The 20,864-nt window shown below is 37.5% G+C and overlaps 1 protein-coding gene across 1 annotated transcript in view; it reads left to right on the forward strand.

The window, feature by feature from the left end:
• The window catches only part of ARHGEF28 (Rho guanine nucleotide exchange factor 28), a 316,101-nt gene that overhangs the window by 194,197 nt on the left and 101,040 nt on the right, over positions 1–20,864 (forward strand). Inside the window, 4 exon segments of the mRNA XM_059916571.1 lie at positions 8,755–8,876; positions 12,524–12,804; positions 17,423–17,630; positions 20,173–20,284. Of these exon segments, the coding sequence (XP_059772554.1) occupies positions 8,755–8,876; positions 12,524–12,804; positions 17,423–17,630; positions 20,173–20,284 (723 nt within the window).

Here is a 20,864-nt window from a genome sequence, read left to right on the forward strand (position 1 = left end):
AGACCCTACAGCCGTTCTTTGACAATAGGAGGCAAGTTTTTAAACCATGACTTGTTTTTTTTCCCTTATTTTAGTTGTTAAAATGGTTATTAGAAATGTAGAAATTACAGACAGTAAAGTGTTGAAAGTAAAAACCACCTGTGCTCCGTCACCTAGAGATAGCAGTTAACATCTTAGTGTATCTTCCCAGTTTTTTCCTGGTTATCTTGCATATTGTTGTGTGGGTAAACCAGATGATGTCATGTATTTTCTGTTGCATGCATGTTTTCTCAGCAAGGCTCACATCGTCATATTCTGGCAGTAGATCTCCAGGGGCAGATAGCAGAGGCCCAGGAAGTGAACGAATACACTGAGGCACAAGTCACACTGTAACCGATTAATGACACTTCCTAATGGGAAAATACCAGGCATTGCTCAAATACCATTTTCTTTGGCTCAAAATAGGATACTCAGTAACTCCTATTATTAAATAAAATACTTTGAACTACCTAGCGGAGTACCTGCCTATCTAGAGCTGCCATTTACTAGTAGTGTGACCTTGGGAAGTTAATTAAATAGCACCAGAGTTTCCTAATCTGCAAAATGGAAATAACAAATAGTACAGCTTTTACTGGGTTGTTTTGGGAATCAAATGAATTAATATATAAAAATCATACAGTGCCTGACTCATAGGAAGTGCTATGTTTGTGATAGCTATAATAGTAATATTAACCAGTATAAGTACCCAGTATGGTACAGGTGTCCAATAGATGCTTACTCTTCAAGTACCTAATAGTTTGCTTCTACTCTTTCCCTTTTAATGTTTTTTTTCCTGATCATCTTCTTCCAGTACCTTTGCTTTGCAAATCGGCCTGATCATCCCATTATTCCTTTAAAAGTAACCTACCTGCTATTTTATAAAGAGATTAAGAAGTAATATTCCTGGGCTACTGCTACAGAGGGTGTGTCGGATGGTGTCACACAGGAAGTGCTTAGCATCTGTGTGGTGGTTTGCCCCATGGGAGAATCTGTTTTCAGCTCAGACACCAACCAGGAAAGTTACTTGTTCTACCAGCAGGGGCAAAATGAAACTCTCATCACTGAAATGTGGTAGACAACACAGGACAAAACACAGAGGTAACAGGCAAGAAGAGCCCAGAGAAGGACAGCCTCGTGATTATTTAGAGTCTTGGCAGGGGACCTCCTGGGGGATCGTCCATTATGACTGTAATTTGAGGATGTCAGAGGTGGAGGCTGAGGGCCAGGTAGCATAGTGACTGGTAGTCAGTAGACACTCAGTAAATGTTGAAAAAGAGAATGAATGAGTAAATGGATGAATGAATGAGAGAAATAAGAAAGTAACACTCCCATCACAGCCTGAAGTAGCACAAGCTGGGCAACAAGAAACCCTTCAGAATTGGAGGAAAGTTTACTAGGCCAGAAGAGTATGGTTTCTTAGTTGTACCTGGTACAAAGTTTGTGTTCTTTTCTTAATGAGAAAGTATTCACTCCTTCGGAGAATATTTATTGAGTATCTACTATGTACCTGACCTGGTTCTAGGCACTGGGGGAGTGAACAAAACATTCAAAGTTGCTCTTCTCCTGGAGGTTACATTCTAGTAGAAGGAATCAGACAATACACAATAAATGCATAATATGCTAGGTGATGTTATATGGTGTAGGAGAAAATAAGACAGGGCTTAGGGGATTGCTATTTGATAGATATATATAATGGTCAGGGAGAGCCTCTTTGATAACATTTGAGTAGAGAGCTGAAGAAAGTAAGGGAGGGAGCAAGGCATCTGAGCATCCAGGAGAAAAGCAGTCCCAGTAGAACAGCAGGTGTAAATGGCCTGAGGCACAGAACAGCAAGGCCGACTTGGAAAGAGGAGAATAGGCAGCAGACTTCAGAGAGGTTGGTTGAGGGTGGAGGAGGGACAGGTTATGTAATTGAGATATTTTGGTTATAATAAGAAATAATATTTTTAATAAGAACCTGCTGGGTAAAAAAAATAATAATAATAATATTTGGTCTTCATCCTTAGAATGTCCCAAGTGCTAAAAGTGATACAGGTGCTTTTGTTATGTTAATGAGGTGACTTTCGACCAAAGGAAGGGGGCTGAAGATTGAGTTCAATCACCAATGGCCAAGATTTAATCAATCATGCCTATTTAATGAAGCCTCCACAAAACCCCAAATGGACTGGGTTTGGGGAGCTTCCAGTTGGTGAACACGTGGAAGTGCTGTGTGACTGGCCTGCTAGGAGAGGGCATAGAAGCTCATCGATCTTTCCCAATACCTTGCCCTATATACTTCTTCCATCTGGCTGTTTCTGAGTTAGATCCTTTTATAATAAACTGGTGATCTGGTAAATAAAATGTTTATTTGAGGTCTCTGAGTCAGTCTAGCAGATTAATCAAAGCCGGGAAGAAGTCGTGGGAACCTCGGATTTTCAGCCAGTTGATCAGAGGTACTGGTGACAACCTGGACTTGTGACTGGCGTCTGAAGTCCAAGGAGGGGCTTGTGGTAACCTCCAATCTGCAGCCAGTCAGAAGCACAGGTAACAACCTGAACTTGGAATTGACGTCTGAAGTTTGTGGGGGGCGGTGGGCAGCTTGTAGGATCGAACCCTTAACCTGTGGAATCTGATGCTGTCTCTGGGTAGGTAGTGTCAGAGTTGAGTTGAGCTGTAGGACGCTCAGCTGGTGTCCAAGGATTGCTTGAGTGTGTGGGAAACTCCCCCCAACATTGGAATGGGCGTCCAGGCAAGTTCAGTTAGGCTCTGTAGGTTGTGCTGAAGTTTGGCTTTGACTCAGGGTGAGGTGGGAAGCCACTGGAGTATTGTGGAGAGGATGGCATGATTTGATTTCCTCTGTGAAAGGAGTGTATTGCCTACGCTGTGGAGACTAGGACAGAGGAGCAAGGTGACCGGTGAGGAGACAGTACCTTGTAATAGTCTTGGCAAGAAGATGGTGGTGGTGTGCCCTGGGTGGTAGTGGAGGTGATGAGGAAAAGTCAGGTTCTGCATCTATTCGGTTGTGAGAGAGAACAGTCAAGGCAACTCCAAGAGTTGCTATTTATTGAGAGGAGCCAGTGTAGGAGGGGAAATGGAGAGTTGTGTTTTACACCTGTTGTGTTTGACCTGGCTGCTGCACAGCTCAGTGGAGATACCAAGGAGACAGTTGTATTCAGGGGAGAGGGCTAGGCTGGAGGTGAAAATTTGGGAGTCATCATTATATTATGGTACGTGATGCCGTGTTGTCAGGTGACCCGGGGAATGAGTGCAGAGAGAAAGAAAAGACGTTTGAGGATTAACCCTGGAGCACTGCAACTTGCCAAATCTAGAAGTCTGGGAAGACTGAGAAGGAAAGGCAGGAAGAGAGACAGAGACAAAGGGGCAAAAGGGCGATCATCTGTATCAAAGGCTGCTGTAGGTCACACAAGGTGTGAGGCCTGAGAACTGACCACCAGATTCTGTAATAGGAAGGGCAGTGGTGACCGTGATGGGCGTGGGTTCAGTGCAGTGCTGGGAATTGAACTCTAAAGTCAGCCTTACCTGTTTTTGTGGTGGTTAGTCATTCTCGGTTTAAAACAAAACTGAATGAATGAAAGAGAGAAAGAGACAAATGTACACACAAGAGAGATCTGAACTGAGAGGCCCTTTCCTGCCTTTTCACAGCGAGAGCTTGGCACCCAGAGTGGGCCAAACCAGGTCAGCAGCAGGTTTGCCGAAGGCTGCCTTAGCCGGCTTTGTTTATGTCTGGGTGTGGGTCTCTTACATAACCAGGCAAGTAGGCCACGTTTTCCCTTAGCTACTAGGCCCTTAGCTTCTTGAGGGAGAGTTGGATTTCATTAGAAATCGGGTTGCAGAGGCCGTAGGCTGGTCGCTGCTATTAACTGTTTCCTGCCAGAGTTGGGATAGGTGTAAATGTCAGAGAACCGGGAGGCATCTGCCTTTCCTTCTCCTCCTTACTAGTACTAATTCTCCTTCCTTCTCTGGGTGAAATGTGTTTACTTTCAGTTGTCTCTCTTGTGTCACCTAACTAGAGCATCTAGTATAGCAAGGAAATGCTGATGAAAATTTCTCCTTCAAGGGAGTCCTTGTAGAGTTCCATATATCACATTACATACAGAGCAGTGAGAATAATGGGAGGGGACAGAGCTGGGGAATCCCCTCGGAGTTACTGTTTATCCTCTAAGCATTCTGCAGGGAGAACCTGGCCAGAGTCCACTTCATCATGTTAGAACATCGTAGTTTCTGAAATATTCCCTTTGTTCTTGAGAAATGCTGTCTCTGATTGTCTGACTTTATGCTATGTTCGTCCCACTCTTATAATCTCTCCCATTTCGTAAGATCTCATCCTTACATCCTTGGAGGTAAATTTTATGGGCAGGTTGGCTTTGTTTTTTGGTTACTTTGTTCAGGATGGACTTTTCAAAGTTTCTTAACATTAGCTGAGTCTGAAATAAGAGTTAAAACACTTTAAAAGCTCTTCGTGTAGTAAATGGAATGTTTTGTGCATTCCAGTTGCCTTGGGTTAGTTTTAAATGTGTAAAGTTATAACCAAAGTTGAAATCTTTTTTTTTTTTAAGAAGCAAAACTACATGAAAGTATCAAAACTATACAACCTCATTTACTTGTATAATAATAGCAAGAATTTACATAGTGCTTACTTTGTGTCAGATTAAAATCCTTCTTTGTGTCAGATTGTGTTCTAATCACTTAAAATGTTAAACCGTTTAATCCATACAACAATTCTGTGAGAGAGATGTATTATCATTCCTATTTTATAGATCAGGTAATGGAGGTACAGAGAGGTTAAGTAACTTACCCAAAGTCACCCAAGCTAATAGATGGTGGAATAGGGCTTTGACTCCAAGCATTCCAGGACCCTTGCTCTCAATTACTGCAATACAGTGCTCTTCACTAATTTAAAATTGGCAGCTACTGGATGGGAGTTGAGTTTTAGTTACTTTTTTACCATCTCTGAAATATGGGTTTACCAAATATTAAAAATTCATACTATCAACAAAACTGTAAGATTAGCTTTTTGCTAAGACAAACTATTTACAAAACAGCATTCGTTTAAGACAAAGAGCTGATTTTTTAATTGCAAATTATTTCTATATGATCATTGACGAAATACCTGAAGGACATTTTTTCTGGGGGGGGCAATACTTTTTCACTTCATTTGCTACTCAAATGGTTACATATGGAAGTAATGAAATCATATATCTTGAAAATCTTGAAAAGATCAGTTTTATTTTTTTTAATGAAACCATTGTGCTTTTTCTTTGGGCTGAAGCACAGTGGAGTGTTAACCACTTTAATTTACGTAGCTGATGTTTATTTGAAGGTACTTTTTAAAACTTATTTTCTTTCCACAATAAATCTTATTCTGCTGGTTTGAAGCCCATTATTTGCAGTGACTAGTGTTGAAGTTAATAAAGGAGTGGAAGTCTAGTAAGTCTGTGTCATCTTTTGGTTGCTAGTCTGTGTTCACTTTTAGATCCTATTATTTTTCGGTACCTTTTGGCAAGTGGAAGCTATGGATGCTCCAGAGAGTTATACTGCACAAGATTTTGGGGCCAGTTTTATAAATCGTTGCAATGAGCGACTCAGAAAATCTACACGGCAGGTTTTGGATGACAGATCTAGAGAGGAGGAAGATTTTCCCTTCTCACTACTATCTTAAGATTTTGTACAGTTGTGTCCTCCCCCAACGAGACTTACTGTCATTACCTAAGTAACAGGATGAGGACAGGGTCTAGGCAAGTTGTCCAAAGTGTAGGGTAAATTCTTCTGGGCATTGTTGATCTTGGAGATGGTGTCCCAGCCTAACACTAGATGACATTGAGTCACATAGTAAGGCAGGTATTTCCTTTTCCATTTTCTTTTGACCTTCTGATTCAAGGAGGAAGTCAGTTGGCACCATTGCCTCTTTAACACCTCTCAAATCCTTCAGACTCTCCCTTTATGACAGAGAACAGGCCCTGTAGACTCTCAGCTTTGAGAGGCAACTGTGTTTCGTCAGAATGTAGTTTCATTGTTTTGTGTTCCCTTGTTTTAGTATGTATAATTCCCTTCCACTTTTGACAGGAAATACTGGCTTTGTGTTTACAGTGAGAATAAGGTATTTCTATGAAAATTAATTTTTTTCAAAGGAAAATGGTGAGTCAATCTAAAAACAACTACTAGAGAATATAATATAGAGGTGATCTATAGATATGGCAAAACTGAATTTGGTAGAGGAATAACAAAATCTTGGGAAATACTGGTCTAATATCTGCTATGGTTAATTCTATAGAGATCTACAGTTTCTTCTTTGAAACTCTTGGGACCATATTTGTTTTGGAATTCAGAATTTTCAGATCTTATTGGCATAGTGCTTATATATGATATGACTTGCATAGTATACACTAGGGCAGTGCCATCATCTAGCATGGTAGTATTTCTGCAACAAAATGTATGAACATACCAAGTGGGGTAAATAGAGATTCTACAGGGCCCCATGTGAGTTCAGGTCAGACCACCAAATATATTTTTGAACCAAACTTAAGAAAAAAATTTCGATTTTCAGAGATTTCTAGATTTCAAAATCACAGATAAGAGATTATAGATCTGTCTTTGTAAAAAAATTCCATCATTTTCTAAAACACTGATCAAATTAATCATGCAGAAAACAAATTAGACCCCAACTTGGTCCAAGTAACTCTACCATCTTTAAGTTTATTTAACTGCTTGTGTATGATCTCCTTATAGATTCTGATCTGCTATATTGGGCTAGGTAGATTTGTTTGTGGAAGAAAAAGTTGAATCTGAGTGACTTTTACCTGTGTATGTGAAAAAGGAAGTAGTTCCTGGTCCTGCTCATCCTTGAGATATGAGGGTCAGTTTTGAATACAGAACTTGCTCTCTTGGTAATTAAGAACTTGGATATTGGGTAACTGGCCAATGCATTCACTGATGCCAGAAAATTTGGGGTAATATTTCATTTGGTTCTATGTTCTTAAAACAAAATCCATCAAATGTTTGCAATTGTTTTGTTGAGTATATTGTTAGTTCTTAAGATAGTCTAGTTATCAATGAAGTCTTAATTTAGCCATGATCAAAATGGTTAAAAAGGGGCACAACCAGCCTCCTAAGCCAACTGTTTTATAGTCTGTGAACTTAAGATGTTGTAGAGCAGTTAAGCTGGATTAACTACAGTTCAGAGGGCCATGTTGAGTTATTTATGATTGTTTTTCAAACATTCTGGAAAATGATAAATGAGCAAGTATTTTCTTCAGAACGCATTGGGTTTGTCAGATTCTTGATTTATACCTTTTAGAACATGCTCTTATTTTTTGTAATTAGAATGAATAGTAATTGATCATAAAAATTATACTTATGAAGTATTTATGGGCTTTGTATGTTATATTGCTAGCTATTTAAATAAATTGATAAAACGAGACACTATAAACAGTGTTTTCCTTTTACATTGTATATTTCCTCAAGAAGCTTAATTAAATCTCACTTGACTGTTCTGTGGGGAAGAGGCATACTTAGATGTAGAATCTGAGGCCTGGGCCATTTGGCTCATACATATTTGTATGTAAATTTTATAATGTCATCTAGGACTTTCCAGGAAAGAATAGAGTTTTTTACTCCTGTTACATTAGCGCAACAGTTATTAATGTTTCTCCATTTCTTGACTCATTCCCACAGGCTTACCTGGATTTTAAGCCATGACATAAATAAGACAGGTGGTAGGATTAGTGCCATTTCTGATGGAATAGACGTAACACTATCCCTTTTGTACCTACTCAAGAAAACATACTGGAATGTCAGTGAGGGTGACATTTGCTATGGACATAACTTTCAATCTACCCTAGTAAGGTCATTTACAGATACTAAGAATCTCTTATTAGTATAATATACTATGATTAGTATTAATAACCTTGTACGTCACACTGCAAACGGTAAAATCACCATTAATAATAACAAAACATAAAATATAATAGTGACAATATTTATTGGGCAGTTGCTAAGTGCTAGGCATGTGTTAAGTGCTTTGCATATCTGAACTCATTTAATCCTTATAACTGCACTATGAAGAAAGCATAATAATTATCTGCTTTTACGGATGAGGAAACTCTGTAAAGGTATTTGGAGATCAAGTAAGTTAGCCATAGTCACAAGAAATGAAGCATTCTGGCTCGACTGTGTTTTATTACCTTTAACTTTATGTTCCCCACAAATACAGTAACAACTCTCTGGGACTCAACTTTGAGCAACTTCATCTGTTTGGAACAAACCTGAGAACATGGGAAGCAAGCAAAAACATTTCTGTAGTTAAAATAGAAGCAAAACTCTTTCTGAATGAGATTATGCATATTCAGCAGGCAATGAACGGCTAGACTGTGTCCTATCTATCTTGGGTCCTTGAGTAAAGGGTCTGGAGTCTGAACACTTCAGTGGAATCCGAGGCTCACAGTATGATCACTAATGCTTCCACATTATTAAGTGAAACGAGTTTTAGATTAGTGTTAGGAATTGAAGGCTAAAAACCTAATTGATTTTTATGCGAATCTCTCATGATTGGAAAAATACTGCTTGAAATGGGCACATATTTGTTTATCTAGAACTATTCATTTGCAGTGTTGATCTTAATATGTGAAGACAGCAAAATACCATCTTGATTTTTTTCTTGTGGTTTGATTAAGAAGGTAAAGCTTAACTGTAAAGTAAATTCCTTCTACTTTATTTGTCCTGTTTTCATTTTTCCTCTAGATCGTTCCTTTGATGTCTTAAAAAAATCCAAGCATCCCCCAACGTTCCTTGCTGCCGGCCGGCTTTCTGACATGCTGAATGGCGGTGATGAAGTCTATGCTAACTGCATGGTGATAGATCAGGTAAGGTGTGAGTGATGTTACCAGGGGGATCTGCCCTCTTTTCAAAACCTGAGCATGTGAGAAATACATTCCGCATTGCTGTGTTCCTCTGAAAATTTCCGCCTAAGTGCAGCCCAGGTGATGTTGCTGTGAAATCTCGCCATATGAGCATTTAACGTAGGTCCTTCCTTGAGAACACAGCACATCGTAGCTCCCACCGAGAAGCACTGTGGGAGGAGTCTTAGGACACCGTTCAAGGAGAAGAGTGTGAGGGCTCATCCATGAGGCCAAAACTGGAAATGACATTTGGGAGGCCAATTTCTTCTCTGACCTGATTAAGCAGTATTCATATTCAAATCCAGCAAACACTAAGAGCCAGAGCTTGATGCCAGCCCCATGTGAAGCTGTCACATAAATTACTTGCTTAATCCTCACAACATACCTGTTAACGTGTACTTAGGTTATAGAGCTTTAATATTAAAACAGAATGGTGTCATGTTGTAGGGAAGCTGGAACCCTTTAGAATTCTCCACCCATTCCCTGATAGAGATTTGTGAGTTAAAACTCATACAGGCAGATGGTTTGAATGTGCATCTACATATGGATTTATTCTTTGATCTTTTCTCTAGCTTGGTGATCCTCAAATTTTAATATTTATAAAAATTAAAGTATAGTTATAGATCTGAAAATTTCTGCATGCCCTAATTTATGAGAGACTTAAGGGATTTTCAAGAGTAATTCTGACAGCACACAATTTCTGCTTTACTCCCTGGCTTTAAAACCTAATCCCTACATAAGAAACACTATATAGATGTTCATTGAGCAATAATCTATTTTACCCTTTGTTACTGTTATTGTTAGTATGCATATATTGAACCCTATTACTTACCACTGTTTTCTCTGATATAAACTTTTTTCCTGTCTAGTAGGTCTCAATGTCAGCCCATTGGTTGAATGTCTTTGCTTTTTCCTTTGGGTTATGAAACATTGTTACATTAAATGCATAGTATAAATGGCATAGATTGGAATGATATTCAAAATGACAGAAGAACCAATAAAGCAGAATGGACATCAGCTGTAAATAACTGGTATAGTTTTTTTTGGTATAAAGCAGCTGAATGTCAGCCCTAGTTATAGAAATCTAGGCGAGACACAGAGTTTAGGACAAAGTGGGAGTTCTGGGGACAGTCTTTGAAGATACAAGGTAATTGGACTTACTGTGCTCTAGCCACATTCTGATTTTAATGGTTTTATTCTGTTGCCATATTTTCTCAGCGTTTAAATGAAATACATTTGAGTCCTTATATATATATATATATATTTTTTTTTTTTTTTTTTTCGTCCTGAGCCTCAGTGAATACTGCAGTACTTCCATTTACTTCAAGTAGCTAAAATTATACTTGACTGGACATTATATGGAGGCAAACTGTGTCTTTATATGTTTTAAGATACATTAAAAATGCAAAACTTCCCAAACCAAAGATGAAGTTAGGATACAATTTCTGTTTGGAACTACTTTGAGTGAGAGAAGTATTGCTTTAATAATGTGAATCATACATTTAAAGAATATGAACAGCCTGATTGATAAACTGAAATGAGGAAGAGGATTGCTGAATTTGTGCCATGAAAACAAAACTCAAAATCTGGATACAAATCACAAAGTTCACTATATCGGTGTAGTATAGTTACATCATTTCTTTTACTGTTTCTGTGTCCGTTTGAATAGCAAGGACAAAATAAGGAGTCCAAAATCTGCATATCAAAAATAATTTCTAGCAATATCTGGAAAGAATTTTATCTAATTTTCTTCATCTCCTTCAACCTGGCACAGAAGCCTAAAAAGATTGCTAGCTTGTTTACGATGCTGTTTCCCATAAATTTTCAAGGTTATCAGTCTATCTGATGAGGAAACTCACATGACAAAAACTACTTTGAAAATTACTCTGTCATGTAAACTACTTTGCAAAAAAATTAATTTGGACATCATTTTAAGCCTGCATAATTCAGTACAAAGAATCCTTGTATACTCTTTATCAAAAAAACCTCCAAATTTTACCATATTTTACTTTATTATTCTGAGTATGTGTTCTGTGTATGTACATGCAAATGCTTATGATATGTATATAAATAGTAAACATTTAGGAGTAAATTGAATATATGGTGCCCCGTTACCCCTCAATCTTTTATGGTGTATTTTCCTAAAAGCATGGATATTCTCTTACTTAAGCACATATGGTTACCAAAATCAGGAAATCAACATTGACACAGTACTATCAGCTGTCTACAGACCTTATTCAATTTTAGTCAATTGTCCCAATAATGTTCCTTGTAGCAAAAGAAAATTCAATAACATGTCTTGCATTTAGTTGTTGTGTCTCTTTAGTCTCCTTTCATCTGGGACAGTTCCTTAGTCTTTGTCTTTTATGACATTGATAATTTTGAAGAATACAGACCAGGTTGTTGTTTGTTTGCTTGTTTTGGTTTTTGCTATACTGTCCTTTAATTTTGGTTTGACTTATACTTCCTCATGATTAGATTCAGGTTATGTGTGATTGGCAGGAATATTACAGAGGTGATGTCATGTTCTTCTCAGTGCATTGTATCAGGAGACACATGATAATAATTTGTCCCATTACTGGTGATATCTTTGATCTACCAAGTTTCTTTTCAGTAAAATTACTATTTTTTAAAAAAATTATTGCGTATCTTGTGGAGAGATAGTTTGAGTCTTTGTACATATCCAGTTACTGATTTGACTCTCACTCACTAGCATTCCGTGATTGTTTTTGCCTTAGTAAATTATTATTATGATGGTGGTTGATTTAGGGCCCTACATTTCCCCCTTTGCTTCTTTTCCCCTTCACTGTCTTATTTCTAAATGGTGTTACTCTCTTCATTTTTACTGCCTTCTCCCCCAGAAGTGATGCCTTTTGATGACCACCACCTCAGATCACCAGTACTTTTAAGCCCCTTCCTTAGAGCAAGCGCTTTGATCAACCGGGACTTTTTTTTTCACACTGTCCAGAGGAAGCTGTACTTTCTCTTCCTGGTGATGATTTTAGATCAGTCTTAGGCCCTCCACTAGCTCCCTGTTCTCTCTACCATGCAGATTTTTCCAGACTGCCCTTACTCTATGCAAAGGCTTATGGCAAGTATATGACAGGTTTCTTGCTGAGATTTGATGTTTATTATTTACAGGTAATTTAAAGTTTGGGGCATTATCTGTCTTCTAGTTATGCTAAATCCATATGTCTTATGTAGCTTTATTTGGTTTTCTTTTTGTTTGGGAGACTCAGATTTACGTGACCACCACTAACTTGGTTACCCAGATTCCTATAAACTATTTTATAAGCTAAAATGCCTACTCTTTAGTTTTTCTCTCAGGTATTTAAAACATTTCCCCTCTTTTGAGTCAGTGGTTCATAAAATGTTAAAAGCATAGTCAGTTTCTGGTTTTGTAATAAAGTTTATAAAATGCTCAGTCTTCTTCCTTTTGTGAATTATGGGATAGCAACCATGTGAACAAAAATATATCATGTAAGAATTCTCTGCTTACATAAAGCAAAACAAAAACAAGAACAAACAAAAAAGGATAAATAAGTTGGAAGGTTTTTAAATTGTGAAAACTTTATTCTTTGCTCAGCAAATATTTTTCTTTCAACTACCAGGTTGGTGATTTGGATATTAACTATATTAATATAGAGGGAATCACTGAAAACACTTGCCTTGAATCCATGGGTTCTACTCTGGGGCCTCAGAGCAGCAAGCCCATCCTTCCTACTGAAACCAGCGCTGGCATGTACCCACCAAATGAGAACACAGAAGTCACATCACACACCGAAGCCCAACCGTCTTTCATGTCACCATCTAGTTCATATGCTTCCAGTTTGAATCTTTCTTTTGGTCTTCGTGGATTTGAAAAGGAACAAAGTCATCTAAAGAAAAGAAGGTAAGGTACTACATTCTAGAGGGAAAATGTAGAAAATCAAAGAATCTTGTAGCAGGACTTAGAAAATTCTATTTTCTTATTGTTATTGTCCCCACCATTTTAATTTCTACATCAAAATTTGCCCCCTTTTAGGTTCTTATATTCCTCGACTTGAAAGTAAGATACATAAGAAAAGTGACAAAAATATAATAGAGGAAAACCATGAGATACCATTTAATACTTACTAGATAAGCAAAAATTTTAAAGTGTAACACCATATTTTAGTGAAAATGCATACGATAGAAACTCCTGTGTACAGTTCATAGGAGTGAAAATTGTATAATAACTTTGGAAAATACTTTGGCATTTCCTTATAAAGTTAGATACGCATATATGTTATGACCCAGCAGTTTTACTTCTGTGTCTTAAGAGACATATGTAAGACTATTTATTGCAGTAGGAAATAACCCAAATGGTGGGGAATGAATAGATAAATTACACTATAGTTACACAATGGAATACCGTACAATAGTGAATATGAATTAACTACGACTACATCTACATGCATAATCATATGCAACTTAGAAACATGAAGTGGAACAAAAAAGGAGCCACAAAATACTTCAGTTAGATTTCACTTTTATAAACTGCAAAAGCAAACAATCTGTTAATATAGGGCATGTATAATGTGCTTAAGCAATAAGGAAATCACAAATGAGAATGAAGAGGATAAAAATCCCCAAATTTAAGATAGTTGTTACATTGAGTGGGCAATGTAGAGAATGAGAAGGAATAAAACAATGATGTGGCCAGTGTTCGTTTCAAGTTGAGTGGGCTCATGGGTGTTTGTTTTATTTTTATGCTCTGTAACATAGTTACCTTACACTGTTTCTTGTATGTGTAAAAATGTCACTAAAACAATAGTTTTATTGTATAGGATATGATTGTGCATATTTATATATATGTGTGTGTGTATGTGTGTGTGTGACCCTGTACCTTTGTATTCACGTCTTATCCATTCATACTGTTGTCTGTTTTCTTTAGGGAATAGGCCCATTTTTACTGATTTCGTTTTATCATACTCTCTACTTTCCTTAGGAAATAGCTTATTTTCTCCTCATGCCTTAGACCTCTGATTATATGTCAAGTTTTACACATAAAATTATGAATCAAAATGAAAATAGAATGAACACACATATGTGTGTATATAAATATTTATCTGAATGAATATTCTACAGAGGCTTAATTGATCAGAAAGGAGTGAAAGGGAGGGGAAGCAGCAGTCACTGGGTGCCAATCACTGGGCTCCACTTTGCACTGATATACAATAACTTGAGGTTATAAAACTTTAACAGATATCGGTACCAAGAGTGATGTCCGGTGCATAAATAATAAAATATTTTCTCTAGATTTTTATTGTGTGAATTATGGTTTTAAAGATACTTGCATGGTCATGGCTGCAAATTGAACTGATGGGACATTTTGGGCTCTCCACAAATCTGCTTGGGACAAGAGGCTGATGGTCAAGGCAAGATTCTACAGAGCTCTGCAAAGACAGATTGAACCATGTGATTAATGCATTCTGGCAGGATCTTTAAGATCTGTTGAGTTTGTGACCCAGATCTCAAGAGGTGAATAAGTTCTTTATAGGAGCTTCTCTAGCGAAAAGGAGGAAAAGCCACAGATGGGCTCTCTGTACTGCATATGCAAATATTCACAGGATATCTAAATTGTATTTTCTGATCATGGTCTTCTCTGGGACATTTAAACATCTCACTGCTGCAGATGGATTTGAGTATAAGAAAAACTGTCCAGTTTGAGTAAAGGTAATTTGAAGCCTCTGTAAAAATGTCATAACTCAGGTGTGGGGGGAGGGAATAAGGAGAGGATGATGATGTCCTATGAGAAAATGGTCCCTTCTGACTTTATCTCCTGTACATTCCATCTCCTCTGAAAAATAAAGGAGCGAGGAGAAAGGACTTGAGTTCCCCAGAAAGCTCCATCTTGGCCCTGGGATGGCCATGGGACCCTCCCTTCAGTGGGTGTCATGGTGGAAGACAAGGAACAATTGATAATGAACCCAAAGTGAAATGCACCCAATTCATTAATAAATGAATTTATTCCCAGAGGCTGGGAACTTCTCATGAAGGAGAAATTTTGGGGCTCACAATAAAAACTGAGGGGAGAATAAGCAATGCAACATTTATTTTAAAAAATTATGTAACAAAAATTTGGTGATAAAAGACAAGTAATTGTTTTAAAACTTACGTTTTTTAAACCTTTTTTGTCTTACAAAGAAATTCTTGAAAGAAAAAAAGAATTTCTTTTTCGTTTTAAAAAGAAATCCTTGTAACACCATGAGCCTTCCCCTCACACACACACATAAAATTTAAACAAACGTTACATTCCACATGTTATTTTATGTATTCTGCTTTTTTCTATTCTGTACTATTTGAAAAGAAACTTCTGGTCACAACCTATTGAATCTATTTTATATCCCACTAATGGGGTTTTGAAAAATGGTTATAAAATGAGAAACCTAGAGGTAATCCTGAAGAATATTATCACTGATACCAAATACCTTAGTTTAATAGCTTAACAAAGGAAAATAGTAGCCCAATTTGAATGAATAGAAAAAGGAATGTTTTAAAGTATAGTATAAAGAATAAAATGAAATACTTCTAGGGGGTATTCACAGTGATGGAGAAATGCTGTAAGTAACTGGAAAGGCTTGTGTTAAAACACGATATTCTCGTAGGCAGCCAACCATTTGAACTAATTTTCATTAGTATGGCGATCACAAGTTGAAAGACAAATGCAGAGGCACAAGACATCAGCAAATCTCCCCTCCACTCCCACCCCGGGTCTCTTTCTGCCCTCAGATTATCACTGAATTAAGGAACCTACATAGCACCTTAAAATATCTGTAGTTATATTACTGTAATACTCAACGCATCAGTATTTACCAGAAAGGTTTTCTTAACTAAGCTTTAGTTTTTTTTTTTTATGAGAAATAACTTTATGCTCTCCACCATCTTTAGGAGTTGAATTAAAGTGTGAAGTCCACCTCCAATTTGTCCTCTCCTCCTCAAGGTCAAGGTGGAGGCCCTCAATGAGTTCTCCAAGGAGAAAACCCCACATTGGAAATCCTCAGTGGTGACGATCATGGCCTTTACTGCTGGGTTTGCTGGTGCCCAGGAGGGACCCCGAAATAGCTCAAGGATTAGAGATGAGTCTGAGTATTTGGATTAGAGACATATATGGTAGGATCTCTGTTCCAAATGCCATATAATTTATTAAGTTGAGATTCAGTGGCCATTAAATAGCCTATGGTTTTTTAAGGAAAATAACCAAATTTGAAGTCTGTTTCTGGTTCTTTGTATTTCAAAATCAAGATGGTTTATTGTGTTGTTATTAAAATTTTAACTCCAGAATTGTTAACAACCAAAGAAAAAATACATTTTAAAATGCACTGTGCATTAACATGCCTGTGGAAGCTCTCGGCCTCAAAGTTTGAGTGGTTTAAAATGTAGATGGATGGAAGGAGCCAGGAATGTGCAAGGTCAAATTCTTGCCTTTTAATTTTATGGTTATCAAAGTTAAATGAGGAAAGAAAAGCAGTAGATAAGCAGAATCACCACCTGTTTCTGACATGTAAGTTTCATGGGAATAATTTTTTTTAATCTCTAAAAATGATAATTGAATGTGACATATTTGGAACCTCACTTGACTTGTGCCTGACCCATTTCTTGACACCAGCTCTGGGATGAGATCTTTGCACGTCTCTCCTTGTTTTCTTACGTGTGCCTCCACCCTCCTGTGCTGTCCAGGGGTGAAAGAGGGAATGCCATGTGGTATTTTTCACGTGCAAATTGCCCCAAAGGCCCTCCCCTGCCCCCCCCCCCCCCCCCGACAGCTCAGTGGCTCTGTTTTGTCTGTGTTTTTAATATTTGAAGGGTAGCTATTTGGGGCTTGTAATAATTATATTTACAAAGCAAAAATCGTGAGGATAGTACTAACTTGAACCAGCTTTTGTTTCTTAGAGAGCTTGAAATGGCTTTTGCTAGGTTGAAATGTTCATTTGGGGAAACATAAAATCTTGTTTAAAAAGAGGCTATTTGGGGGGAGAAAAAAACAATAAAAATCACTTAAGCATGAATTTTGTTAGATATTAAATGGGTGCCCATTGCAGCTGACGCCAATGAGAAAATCTGAATTCAGAGAATAGAAACCCATGGCTCGGGACTTCCCTGGTGGCACAGTGGTTAAGTATCCGCCTGCCAGTGCAGGGGACACAGGTTTGAGTCCTGGTCCGGGAAGATCCCACATGCCGTGGAGCAACTAAGGCTGTGTGCCACAACTGCTGAACCTGCGCTCTAGAGCCCACGAGCTACAACTACTGAGCCTGCGTGCTGCAACTACTGAAGCCCGCATGCCTAGAGCCCACGCTCCGCAACAAGAGAAGCCACTGCAGTGAGAAGCCCGCACACCACAAGGAAGGGTAGCCCCCGCTCGCCGCAACTAGAGAAAGCCCATGCGCAGCAACAAAGACCCAACGCAGCCAAAAAAAAAAAAAAGAAACCCATGGCTCTGTCTTACTTGGTGATTTAGTTGTTTGTTTACTTTGTTCTCCATCCAGTTCCAGCCTTGATGCTCTGGATGCTGACAGTGAAGGAGAGGGGCATTCCGAGCGGTCGCGCATTTGCTACACTCCAGTGTCTCAGAGTTCCTCGAGAACTGGCATTCCTAGTGGGGATGAATTGGACTCTTTTGAGACCAACACTGAACCAGATTTTAATATCTCCAGGACTGAATCACTTTCTTTATCAAGTAGCCTGCAGCTAAAGGTATTCTTATTGGTATTAATTTGGTTTATCGTAAGCCTGAAAAATATGTTGTCTAAATCCACCCATCTCTGAAAGACAAATTATGTTACGGTCACATGTGTAAACTTTTTCTTTTTGAAGACCCCATGAGCTGCCTGAGCTTGTCTTTTTACTCTCTCCCACTCTAATGTGTATAGTCCTTACTTACAATGGCTGATTTGTTTTCATGAATCACCACCAATACAGATAATCTTTCACATACTTGGAAAATTTTACCATTTTATACTGTGATTTCTGCCATCACCCCTTAAGCAATGGGAGAAAAGCTGGTAGTATGAAGTGAGTTTAAATGATCAAACTTGTTTTGCACGCATAAAATTTTACTTGGCACTCGTGTTAAGGTAAATAATATTGCTAAGGCAGAGGTGACATTTGTTGAGCGTTCCTGGCTGCATGAACTCATCTGGAACACCATACATAGACTGTCAGTTTTTCCACAGGAGACAGCTTTTCTGTCATTGGCATTTTCGCATTGGAATTTCATTTTGTTGTGGTTTTTTAAAAGACTAAACTCTTCCAGTCTTTCAGAGAAAGCCCTTTTCTGTTTGGACCTATGTTTTCATTTTGATTTCTGTTGTCCACTTGTTTTCTTTTTTTTTTTTTTTTTCACTTGTTTTCTTTTTCAATCGAGTTTACTACTATAAAACAATGTGTGCTGTGCCCAAACGTCTCATACCACAAACATATGGTGGTTATGGTAATGCTTTATTTTTGTAGTGTTCTCTACAATATACAAAACATGCTTTTATATAAAATGTATAATTTTCTCATAACTCACCTAGGATATAAGGAGTACTTTTATTTTAATATTTGATCAGTTGAAGTTCTGGAGAGATTAGATGTCCACGTTGCCCAAGCTTGGTGATAGAGTCAGAACTCAAATCTAGGCCTTCTGACCCCAGATCCTGAATCGTCTTCCCCCAGCTCTGAGTTCTGTAGAGCTGTCATAATCTTCTGAACCTAAAGGTCATGTGATATTTCTGGATAATAAGAAATAGGTATGGTTGTTAATGTAGCTACTTCTCAGATTTGCATTTTGAATGGAACTGTGAAAAATTCATCATTACTTGGAATGAAAAGTAATTCTTTGTGAAACAGTTCCATGCTGTTCACTTTTAAGAAGAAATCTGTCCTATAAAATATGTCTTGCCTTGCCTCTGTAATTACCCTGTGTAACTTTTTGCCAAAGAATTCTGGATAATTTTCAAAGTCCTGTTATGAAAAATGATTACCATGCATGACTTAAATGCAGAGGGTGGTACTTGGCTAGGGCCCTTTGTGGCCAACTCACTGTTAGGGTTATAGGACAACTTGGGTTGGCCTTTCTGACATCCAGGCCCACTGGGTCTTTCCCAATAAGTAAGTCAGGGGGCCATGGCTTAAGACCTTTTGAAGCAGGGTCAGGCTTCTGTTTTCAGCTTTTCTCCAGGCTCTTTAACTAAGCCGTAAGCCTAGGGCAACCATGTGCTTTCACTTAGGTAGAAGAAGAGAACAGTGCTTGTGAGAAGGAGAGTTGCTGATGGCTTAAGTTTAGTAACACATTTTGCACCACTTTCTTTCACCTGTAACCTTAAGTGGTATCTTAAGAATGGATGGGGGTGGGCATCAATCCTAAGGCCACTAGGCCTCTGTTGGATGGGATTTGGGTGCCATAAATGGCTTTAGTGGCATTCTATTGTGTATTCATTTAAATTTTCTAGAACATGTAAGAAAAGCATTTTTTAAATTATCTATCCATCTTGCATTTTTCATATATGTTGCCAATATAATAATAGAAATAATAGGTAATTGGGAAAACAGGAGAAAAATAGCAGGTCATTTAAAAGAAACAAAGTTGAACATATATAAATAAGTGATAATTCAAGCAAAATCCCAGGAAGTGCTGGATGGAAGGTCTGTTGAAAGATGAGCACAGACTAGAAGCATTTGTGTAATGACCTGATGCATTCTTTCCTGGAGGCTGCAGCTAACATTACAAACTTAAATAGCCATTAGGAACTTTTAAAAACTTGTCATTTTAGGTGACTGTTCCTCTACCTTCTAATAATTATGTATAGAGATCTCAGTTAATATGGAATTTTGCTTAAATGCTACAGTTTAAAGTAACAAAAATAAGTGACAACTCAGGTTAAAAAAAAAAGTCCAACTCGTTGAATACGCAGAGAAAGTCATGTGACTTGATTTTTCGCTTTTAACCAACATGGTTGGAATGTCATGATTGTATCCTAAAGTATATAGGAAATATAGAAACTATATATATAGTATATATAACTAGCATATAGAAACTATTCCCAAAAGCTCAAGTTTACTAAAGCATTAAAAAGACAATAACATTTTTAAAGTTGTGAGACGTGAACAGAAACAAATCATTAATAAGATTACCTCAGAAATGTTCAAGTTGAATCTTTTTTTTAAAGGTTCTGATTTAGTAACATTGATGATGAACACATACTTTCAAGTCTTCCATATAATTTTTTTTAAACTTCGTTATGATTTCTTTTAGGAATCATTGTTTTCTGGAGTCCGCTCACGTTCTTATTCCTGCTCATCACCCAAAATTTCTTTAGGAAAAACTCGATTGATCCGTGACTTTACAGTGTGCAATTCAGCTGAAGGTAAGCATTAGTTACCATTTGGCTGTGAAAGCATTCTTTTCTAGAGTGGATTTTCAGTTAGTAAAAGTGCATAAAGTATATAAGAGCAGCAGGCAAGTATTTTCAATTTCATTTTCACTACTGATTTTTCTAAGCTTAGCAAAATCCTTTTCTCATTGGATATCAGACAAGGTATAAATTTGATTTTGATGAAATCACAGATATGTACACACCTCTCTGTTGCCTTATTTTTTTTGAATAAAATGTTTTCCTCAAGGACAGTGTAAACTACGATTTATTCTAGGTTCTTTATTGTGAGGGCTTTAGAGAATTTTAAGGAAATTATAAAAGTTACTTTTGTCCTACATATAAATTGCTGAAATAATCCAATTCCTCACAGTTGCAAAAGCATTGCAAAATGGATTGTCTTCATTTCTTTATTTAACAAAGGACTTTAGAAAGTTAAAATAACCGAACATACTTGAAACACAAGTAAATATATCTCAAACATTTTTTTTGTGGCCAATGTAAGCAATCAGAAATACAATTTTTATACAATAAAATTTTAATTGAAATATAGTATACCTAAAGAAAGGGGTGC

This window comes from Balaenoptera ricei, chromosome 3 (genome assembly GCF_028023285.1).
Source record: "Balaenoptera ricei isolate mBalRic1 chromosome 3, mBalRic1.hap2, whole genome shotgun sequence".
NCBI lineage: Eukaryota > Metazoa > Chordata > Mammalia > Artiodactyla > Balaenopteridae > Balaenoptera > Balaenoptera ricei.